At 65.2% G+C, this 9,504-nt stretch overlaps 2 protein-coding genes across 2 annotated transcripts in view; one reads left to right on the top strand and one right to left on the bottom strand.

Annotated features, from left to right (window-relative positions):
- Positions 1-2,983: 2,983 nt before the first annotated feature.
- Positions 2,984-9,504, bottom strand: part of LOC146594167 (phosphatidylinositol 3-kinase regulatory subunit alpha-like) — a 7,037-nt gene continuing 516 nt past the window's right edge. The window contains exons 2-6 of the mRNA XM_085308200.1: positions 8,247-8,319; positions 7,453-7,548; positions 7,215-7,292; positions 4,091-4,222; positions 2,984-3,253 (exon numbers count right to left, since the gene is read on the bottom strand). Coding sequence (XP_085164326.1) covers positions 3,102-3,253; positions 4,091-4,222; positions 7,215-7,292; positions 7,453-7,548; positions 8,247-8,319 — 531 coding nt within the window. The 3' untranslated portion in view covers positions 2,984-3,101. The remainder of the gene's footprint in view (positions 3,254-4,090; positions 4,223-7,214; positions 7,293-7,452; positions 7,549-8,246; positions 8,320-9,504) is intronic.
- TSPAN1 (tetraspanin 1) overlaps positions 5,930-9,504 on the top strand; it is a 17,086-nt gene continuing 13,511 nt past the window's right edge. Inside the window, exon 1 of the mRNA XM_085308107.1 lies at positions 5,930-6,065. Within this exon, the coding sequence (XP_085164233.1) occupies positions 6,023-6,065 (43 nt within the window). The 5' untranslated portion in view covers positions 5,930-6,022. The remainder of the gene's footprint in view (positions 6,066-9,504) is intronic.

The following is a 9,504-nucleotide window of genomic DNA, read 5'->3' as shown; positions in this document are numbered from 1 at the left end:
GCCGCCCCCCGCCGCCGCCTCTTACCGGGGGCCGCCGGCGCCTCGGCCGCGATGAGGGACTCGACCAGCTTCGCGCGGAGCTCTGGGCTGCCCTCGGCGCTGCGGGAGGAGGAGGAGGAGGAGGAGGAAGAGCGGGTGGCCGTGAGCGGGGGTCCCGGGATGCTGCGACGGGGGCTCGGCCTCCCTCCCTCCCCCGTGGAAACCCCGCCGGCGGGCTCTGCAGGGAGCGGGTTTTATTTAAACGCAAGGCAGGAGGTGGATGGAGGAGGGGGGGAGTCACAAAAAAAGCCAAACCCTGTTGCAAAGGTGACACCCCGGGGGCAGACGCGCGCGGGAGCGGGGGGACCCCCCCCCCCTCGCCCTTCCCCGCCGCAGCCGGGACCCCCTGCGTACCTGGCGAGCGCGGGGCGGAAGAGCACCTCGCCGAAGAGCTCTCCCAGGAGCCGGGCCGAGAGGCGGCCGCCCCGGCACAGGCGGCAGAAGTGGCGCGTGAGCTCCCGCAGCAGCGGCGGCAGCAGCCCCGGCGCCGCCGCCAGCACGGCTCCCGCTCGCCGGCCGCACTCCTCCGGCCCCGGGGTCTCTGCGGGAGAGAGAGCTCAGCTCGGCCTCGTGCTGAACGACACGGCAGCGCTCCGAAGGCGCGAGTTTATTTTATTTTGTTTTTTTTTAAGCTGGCTAAACGGTCGGGAAAAAAATTCTCCGCGGCGCTGCTGCTGCTGCGTGTGCTGGGGAAGGCTGGAGAGGCCTGGGAAGTCCCTCATCGTTTGCATCGCACGTCCCCACGGGTGTGCTGGCATTGCACGAGCACGGCGCGGCGGGGCCGGGGCTCCCCCGATCTTGCGAGCTGCCCCCTCAGCCGTGCCGCTCTCCCGGCCGCCCTCCTCCCCAGCCCACTCATCTGCAAGGGACGGGAAAGTCCCTGGGGCTCCTCAAAGGTCGGATCCTGAGCGGGGCCGCGGGGCTGAGTCAGCTCCCTGTGGCTTTTTGCACCGGGGCTGCGGTTTGGTGGGTGCCCAGGTGGCTCCAGGGTGTCCGTGGGTCCCCAGGGCTGACGTGCAGCCGGGTGCCCTGGAGCCGTCATGGGGTTGGGGCCTCCGCCAAGCGAGTCATCCGCCTCCGTTGGCGCCATGGATGGCTCCAAGCAGGACCCGACCCCGGGGCTATTTGCACCCTGGCCAATTCCCCCTGCCGCCYTCCATCCACAGATCTGGGTCTCTGCGGTTTCCGGCCCTGCCTTGGGGGTGCCTTAAGGAGAAATCCCAGCCTGAAGGACCGCGTGATGTGCAGAAGGTTGGTTTTGGTGCACCACAAGCCTGGATCCCTTCCAGGGCACCATCCAAGTGAAGGAGGACCACAGATGTCCCACCTGGAGCTGCCTGGACCCCCRTAGCTGCGCTGCCACAGCAATGTGCTACTAGCTCCGTGCTCGCAGGGCTACACAGCTGTCTGCCAGGAGCAGGCTCACATCCATCCGGGTAAGGGCTCGGAAGGTGTCGCAGATGATGACCCGGCGTGCAGTTGGGCCTCATGTGGTGGGTCCCCTCCAGTCCTCCCCAACAACCCAGCCTCAGTCCTGGCAGAAGGAGGCTGCTTGCAAGGGCAAACTGCCAAAACCCAGAACTGTCTCCTCAAAGAGCTGCATTTTCTTTTTTTTCCTAAGCCCCAGAGAAATCCCCGGTGGTTTTCGCCTCGGTTCCTGGCTCCATCCTCCTCCTTCGTGTTGTGCAATGAGCAGAGATTGCTCCTGCGCAGGAATCCGAGGAACTCAGGCTGCAGGGGAAAGGCGCTTCCCTTTGAAGTCGCTTAACGAGGCAACCTGACTAATTGCTTTCTAATTGAGTTTTTATCCTTGGAAGAGAGGCAGCCTTTGATTTCTCCTCTCAAACSGGTACGGGGAGAGACAGTGTCTCCATGCCACCGGCCCTCATGGGCTTCAGCAGGAGCTGGCCGAGGGGGCTTCTGCGCGGCCCCACGTTCCCGCACCGGGGAGGCGAGGGGAGGRCAAGGAGCGAATCACGGTGGCTGCGCCGTGAGCTATCCATCACCTCCTCCGTCCCGAGGCCGCCAGCGGGCCCTTTCCTACGAGGACGTGTGGGTCCCGCGTGTCCGTGCGCACGCCGCCGTGGCCGCCTGCACCGAGGTGGCCTGCACCCACGCAGGGAGGCTGCTGGGCCGCGTAAGGGGGTCCGGGCCGGCCCGTGGTGAGGGGCTGGRGACAGCTGCACGCCAGCGGCCGGGAGAGGTGAATCGGGGTGTCGGCAGAGCCAGCTGCCAGCTCTCGGCGTTCACCTACGCGTTAAGGCTGTCGGCGCGCTCCGGCGCTGGGCAAGCGGTCTAGGGGAAAACCCAGGCCTGTTTTGCAGAGCAAGTGGAAGGAAACAACGCCGGGGCGGGGGGAGGAGGTTTGCGCTGCTGCGGGCTGCGCTGCGAGCCAGCGCTGTCCTTCCCCAGCAGCAAATTCCTCCGGCCTCAGGCAGACCCGGGAGGGCCAGCCGGGCCGGCTCTCCACGCCGCTCCGGCCGCAGGTGATCTTTTGGTCCCTGCCAGGCAAGGCAGGASCACCATCTGCAGACCTCCTCCTCCTGACCAGAGAAGGAAGGCTTCTCCAGGGGATGGTGGATACCAGCAACAGCCAGCTAGTGCAAACGGGGAAAATCTGATTTCAAAGGCAGCCAGGGAAGAAGGAGCGCGATGCAGATTCTCGAGCGTGGCAGCTATCTTGCAAGGTATGTGAGGGCCTGGTCCTTGCCTTGCAGTGCCCACGGGACTCATCTCAGAGGGGGAACGGGGTGGAGCCTGCAGAAATCCTGGCCCGGGTTTTTGTCTGTGGTTTCTCTCTGCAAGAACTCATTTGCAAAGCATTTTGTTCCAAGCTCCCAGTTGGACCGACCAAGGACTCCTGTCTCCCTTTACTGACCTGGTTACCAGCCCTGAGCCTGTCACTTCAGTGAAAAAAAATCAAACAAAACTGAAACCTTAACAATCTCATATATTTGCATAGAGGCTGAAAAACTTGCAGAAACCTGCAGGCACTTCCAAAATTCTGAGCTAAAAAAGCAGAGAATTCTTCTATGTCCATATAAAGCCAAATCTTGACTAGATTACAGTAAAAAATTCCCAGGCAGCAGAGCCAAAATATTGTAATAACGCTTTCTTCCTGGGCCAGTATCACAGAGACTTGGCAGCCGGCTGCTCTTCTGGCAAGGCCCAGATGCACTGGTGCTGCTCACCGTCTGCGGCAGCGGCACCTCGCCTGGTGGCGGACGGGAGAGGCGTGAGGGGTACGCAGCGGGATCTGGAGGGTGCACAGCGGGATCTGGAGGGTGCACACTGGGATCTGGAGGGTGCACAGCGGGATCTGGAGGGTGCACAGTGCGACCCAGCCCATCAAGGTGGTTCCTTCCTGGGGGTTTTCCTTCAGGAACCCCCGATAGACTGGGAGGAGGCCAGTGGGGCGAAGTACAATCCAAGCACCACGCTCCGACATCCCGAAGTCTCCCCACGGTGGGATGCCTGGGCAGGAGAGGACACCCGGCGCTGCGAGGTTGGCCTCCTCCGAGAGCGGGGCTCAGCCCCGCGGCGTCCGGCTCGGCTTGCAGCCCGGCACYGCCGGAGGAGGGAGCCGCGGGCTGCAAACCGCCGTTGTCCCGGTACGGCTCTGACGGTGGGAGAGGATCAGCACCAGCGCTGCGGGAGCGGAGCGGCTCCCTCCGCTCCRCGTCCCGGCGCCGCTGTGCGACTCATCCGGGAGCTTCTTCAGCCTCCCACGTAATCCGCACAGCCACGACGTATAACCAGGGCGCGTTATTAGCCGTAATGATTTCTGGCAGCGCCTGGGATAACTGCTTCCCGATGGGACTGAGCCCTGCTCCAAGGAGAGCAGGCAAATAACCACCGGATGGGGCGGAGGGGGAAAGGGCCGGAGCAGCCCATGCTCCCGGCGCCCCGAGCTGTTCCTGATGCTGCTCCAGGGAGGGGGCCGACGCTCCCCGGCCCCACGAACCGCACGTGAGCCCCCCTCGGCAGCGCTCCCTGAGGCTCTTCCAGCCCCGTGACRCTCTCCAGCCCCTTCCAGCCCGCTGACGCTCACCTTGGGCCAGATAGAGCAGGTCGGAGTAGACGGCCGGGTGGATGACGGGAGACGGGAGCTCCTGGAGGTACCACATCAGGGCCTCCACCAGCGTCCGGGCATTGTACCGGTCCATGTCCACGGCAGAGGCATCTGCAAGGAGAGACCCGTGGCGGTCCTCAGGCCACGGAGACTGCTACAGTGCTGTCCCTCTGGAGCCTCCTGGCCTTGTCTCCTCCTCCTGATTTTGCTCCCTGACTGTTTTTTACCCTCTCTTTTGTGGAGAAACCTTTGCTTTTCCATTCCTTGACCCCTGGTGGGCCTTTCCCAGGAAATTAGTGCCCGTTCCCACAGTTGTGCCCCAATTCCCTGCATGGGGCAGCCTATGAGTTCACCTGCACACACCACCCAGCAAATACTTCTGTCCTAGCTTCAGTGCAGCTGCAGAGCTCGCCTGTGTTTCCATCCAGAGGAGGGTGGGAGGTGGCTGAGCTGCCCCCCAGGCCCTCCTCCTGCCCCTCGGGGGCCCCAGTCTCCCCTGAGGAGGGGCTGCTTTTAAAAACACATCGATCAAAGCTCATGCTTCATCCCAGCGGAAAATCCCACCAACCTGCCTAGACTTAAAACCCAGCCATTGGAAAAGACGATGCAGCACCGAGTGACACAACGCCGAGCGATGCAACACCGAGTGATGCAACGCCGAGCGATGCTCCTTAGGTCGTCCCTGTTGGGCTGCTTTGCAGGGCTGACGGGGGGTTATGGCACCCAGGTAATGCACGTCACCAAAGACAGACATCCCCAATGACCCCGAAACACTGCGAGCGYGGCGCCGGCTGGCAATGCTTTTGCCAGCCCCGAAACGCAGCTGTGCCCGGGGAGGTGGTGAGGAAGCTCCTGGGACATGCAACACCACGTCTGGGAGAAACCACGTGGGAAAGGCTGAGCTCATCCGAGGTGGAGCTCGGGACGGGGTCAGCGGTCGGAGARCAACCGTGCCAAAGGGTGGGACGTGGCCGTCCGAGCCCCGCGGCGGAGCCCGCGCGGGGACGAAGAGCCCTTTCGGCCATCCTTYGAGGCGTTGCCTCATGCGTTTTTCTTGGAGGTCTCTCAGCCGTGGCCGGGCCGGGCCGTGGCTGCCTGGAGGGTGACGTTCCCTTTCCCAAAGATCTCGAGGTTTCAAAATCTGCCTTTGATTCGAATTGGATCCCAACTCAAACGTTTTGAAATTTTCCTCGCAGGAGAAATGTCGGGGAAAGAAAAAGGAGAAAATCCCAAGATATTTGGGACCGGTTGAAATGGTTCGTTTGTAGAAACCGAACTTCTCGCTTCTTCTACCAGGGAATTTTGAGGCAAAAAAGCAAATTTTGCACTTTCTTAGAGGGGGCCCGCTCAAGCCTCGCATGGCCGATACGAGGTATAAGTGAGGTGAGGAGTTTGCCACAGGCCGAACCTGCTCGCTCCTTCCTTTCCCCTATCTCCCAGTTTTTATCCCCAAAGCAGCTTTACTAGAAGCAGCGGCATATGGGGAGCACCCCATTTCCAGGAAACCGGCTTTTTTTCCACCAGAAAAGCGCTCAAGTCCCCAACCGTTTTGACTGGCCACCCGTGACCGTGCTCCCTTCCAGGGCCTGGGAGCCCAGYGGATGGCCTTAGACGCCAAAAATAACCAAGAGGAGCCATTTCCTACGGAAAGGCAGGGAGATGGGGTTGGGAAGGGGGAATGCCAGATGCGCGTGCACACGCGCGTGCACGCACGTGTGCACRCGCGTGTGCACGCACGCCTGCACGCACGCACAGGCACCCTGCTCCCGCTGAAATCCCCGGCACAGCCTTTCTCCGCGGAAGGAGCTCGGAGCCCCTCATTCCCGGCCGCGCCGGGAGCTTTCCCGGAGGAGAAAGCGGGAGGCCGGAGCGGGGCCGGGAGCCGCGGGGCTGAGTCAGGCYGGGCAGGAAATGCCAGGACCTCTGCCGGCAGCTGCAGCTACCCGGGGGAGGTGTGAGTAAGCCGGCGCCGGTGGCGCGCACCCAAATCGCCCCGCGCTTCAGTAAGCGCGGAGGATGTTTGGCCGAGGGCCGGCAGCGAGGGGGCCGGCGGGCGGGCGGGGGGAGCCGCTCCAGGCACCCGCGGCCGGCACGGGCGGACGACGGTCCCCGCCGCGCCGCCGTCACCGCCGCCCCGCGTCTCCCTAGCAGGCCAACGCCGAAACACCCCCCGCGGTCGTGGACGGGACGGGGCGGGGATGGGGGGGAGCTTCGGCAGCAGCCCCCGAGCCCACCGGGGCCTCTAATCCGCGCCGAGTCCTGACCTAATTCCCGGGCACGTGAGCGTGTCGCTAGGCAGAGCCGGCGGCACGGCACGGCGCGGCACGGCGCGGCACGGCACGGCCGGGGGGATGGCAACGCCCGGAGACTGGCGGCTCCGACCCGCCTCCCTCCGGCGCCGGGTTCGGCCCGGTCCCCGCGCGGGCCAGGGCAAAGCGCCGCCGGAGCCCGTGAGCCGGCGGCTGGGGCCTGCGGGGATTCTCCGGTGTCTAATACAGGCTGCGCGCAGGCGCAGGGGTCTCTCCTCGCCCCCGACGGCTACAGACCCCGGGCTGCGTTTGCCTGTACGCACCACTGCAATAGCGTGAGCTTCCCCCCCCCCTTAGGAAATCAGACTGAAGATGGCATCAGCGGACCAAATAAAACAAGAAGGCACTTTTATGCTTTTCCCTTCTTTTTCTGCCCCTAACAATTTCTCCGTGGCCCAAGGGGAGCTCCCGAGAGGAGCCCTCCCGYGCGGGGCTGGGGGCTCTTCCTCGAGCCCCGTCTCCCGCCCCCGCGCTCCGCCGCACCTTTCGGCTTGGAAACAGCCGCCTCGGGCCGGGGGCTCTCCCGCGCGGCGGGACGTGCCCCTGCTCCCCGGCACCGCCTCCTGCTAGGTTTCGGCACCCTCGGCTCAGGTGAAGCAGGTTTCCCCCCGGGCCTTCGCTCCCGGCACCGCGCGGGCGCTCCCGCAAGGAGCCGTCTCCTCCCCACCGCGCTTCGGCGCGACCCCCTGCCCGGCGCCCCTCCGGCCGAGACCCGGCGAAAGCGCGACGTGCCCCCGGCCTCGTCGTCTCCCCGCCCGGGGAGGGGGGCGGCGCGGGCGCCTGCGGGGACTCACCCGTCAGGAGAGCCCGCTGCAGCTCGGCGTCGCCCAGCGAGCCGGCCGGCGACGCGTAGGCGGCCTCGCCGTCGATCCCTGCGGAGCGGCCGGGAGAGAGGCGTCAGCGCCGGGCGCGCGGGAACGGGACCCCRGCGACGCTCCGCGCGCGGCTCCCACCCCCCTCCCCGGCTGCAGCGATGCCCGCGGCGCCTCGTCCCCGCGCTCCCACCGATCCCACCCGGAAAACTGCCGGTACCTTTTTTCTCCAGCGCCTCGACGAGCCTCGCCACGGTCGGCAGCGCCTGCTCGGGGACGTCGGGGCGCTCGGCGAGCTCCGCCTGCCCGGGGGGCCCTGCTGCGGAGAGAGGACGCCTGGAGCGGGGCACGCGAGTGGGGCTCGCGCCCAGCCCCGCACCAGCCCCACTGCGCCCCCCGGCCCCCTTTTCCAGCCTGGCGGTCCGGCCCCGGCTCCGCGCGAGAAGGAGATGGGAGCGAAGGCGGGCGAACGCCGCGCRGACATTAATTCAGGTTTCTCTCTGCTAACGGCCTGGGCTCCTTCGTCCCATTGACGTGGCAAGCGGCTCGGCTTTGCTGGAAACACGTTAAAATAATCCCAAGAAATTCAATACTGAGCCGGTGCGACTGCGCTGTCGCGCAACAAGCTGCGCCCGGGGATGGCGGCTGGGGATGCTCCATCACGAAACCCCGGGGTTTTGCAYGCTGCTCTCGACCCCGCGTTGTCGCCCAACGCGAGAAAGCCCCGTGCGTGGGGCCCGGACCGGCTCCGGCGCCCGGTGCGCCCGCGGGGAAGCCTGCAGCTAGCGCGGGAAAGCGAGCGTTGGAGCCGGCCAAAGCAAACGTCCCTCAAAACCTCCACGTGGAGATGGAAACGTTAAGGGAGGAATTTTCCCCAAATCAAAAGAAAAAAAAAAGAGGCCCTTCTCTTCCAAAAAACTTGAGATGTTTTAGCCCGCGCGGGCGCTGCRGCCCCCCAGAGCGGCGGGATGGGGGCCGGCCCGGTGGGGAACTGTGGGAGGACAAATATTAGACCTCTCCTTGGTGGCACAGGCACGCAGGGACACGGCCAGCGCGTGTCCGGCAGGTGGCAGCATCCCCCGTCGATCTACCCCCGGGAAAGCTGGCTGTACTGGGTTTTCCTTAATAACAATAATAATAATAAAAAAATATATATTTTTTCTGATCTCGGATGAGCCGGGGGGCCTGGCGTGTGGTTCCCAATGACGTGAGCCGGCTGCTTGGGCTAAACCRCAGCTTTTTGATGGGGGGACTGATGCTCCCCGCTGCTATCGTCGCCCAGGCTCTGCCAGCGCCTCCTGCTCTCCTTTCTCCAGGCCCGGMGCCGGGACGTCCCGCTGGGACGGGACCGGAGCCGGGCTCCGTGTGCAAGGCCAGCAGCCGTCCCAGCCCTTCAGCCCGTTGCGGTGCAAAATACTGCGGCTAGAGGGACGCAGGCTCCCCGCTGCCGCCCGAACGGTGCTTCGGGGCGAGACGGGACCACGCGAGCCCGGAGCAAGGTCCCACCTGGGGACCTCCTCCGCCAGCCCCGAGGAAAACGGCCTCCCCCGTTAGCAAAGCTGCACCCTGGTCCCAAATCTATCAAGGCGGGTGCCCGAGCAAGCTCAGGCGCCCGAGGCTAAGGGATGCCGCGCTCTCCCTGCTCAAGGCTCTGCAGAGGGGGGTTTCTCCTTGGCCGTGTCCCGGCAGAGCAGAGAACTGAGGCTTCATCCGGRGCTGCCGTGTTTTGTGTCCGGGGCTGCCGCGTTTTGTTCGTTTGCCTGGCTGCAAGGGTTTTTTTTGTTGTTGTTGCGGTTGGATACGTGATGCAATTGCTTTAAAATCCCTCCCAGCCCAGAGGCGCTTGGCCATTGCACACAGCGAGGACGGAGCGAGCCGTGACCCAAGGCAGAGCCGGGCAAGGCCGAGCGGAGCCGCCCCGGCCCACGCTGCGCTCCAGCCCCCCGGCACGGGAGAAGCCCCCGCGTGTGCCCAGCACCCAGCGCAGAGCTGCCCTTAGCGGGGCGCCGAGCCTGCCGGGCGGCCGGGCSCCGAGAGCAGCCGGACGTGGGCACCGCAGTGCGGGAGAACCGCAGTCCATCGGAAAGGCTCCCGGCCACGGTCGAGGACCCCTTGCCCGCCCCGCACCGGGCACAGCAGCGAGCCTGGGGCGCTGGACGCGGCGATTCTCGCAGCGAGCTCATGGGGGGGCGCAGCAATGCCCCCGGCACCCCCTTCTGCAGCCACCACGATGCACTGGGGCAAGTAATTCCCGGGGCAACTATTCCTCGCC

Source organism: Rhea americana, unplaced genomic scaffold, assembly GCF_003343005.1.
Source record: "Rhea americana isolate MKP2758 unplaced genomic scaffold, rheAme1 scaffold_27, whole genome shotgun sequence".
Classification (NCBI taxonomy): domain Eukaryota; kingdom Metazoa; phylum Chordata; class Aves; order Rheiformes; family Rheidae; genus Rhea; species Rhea americana.
This window is presented reverse-complemented; position numbering and strand designations above follow the sequence as displayed.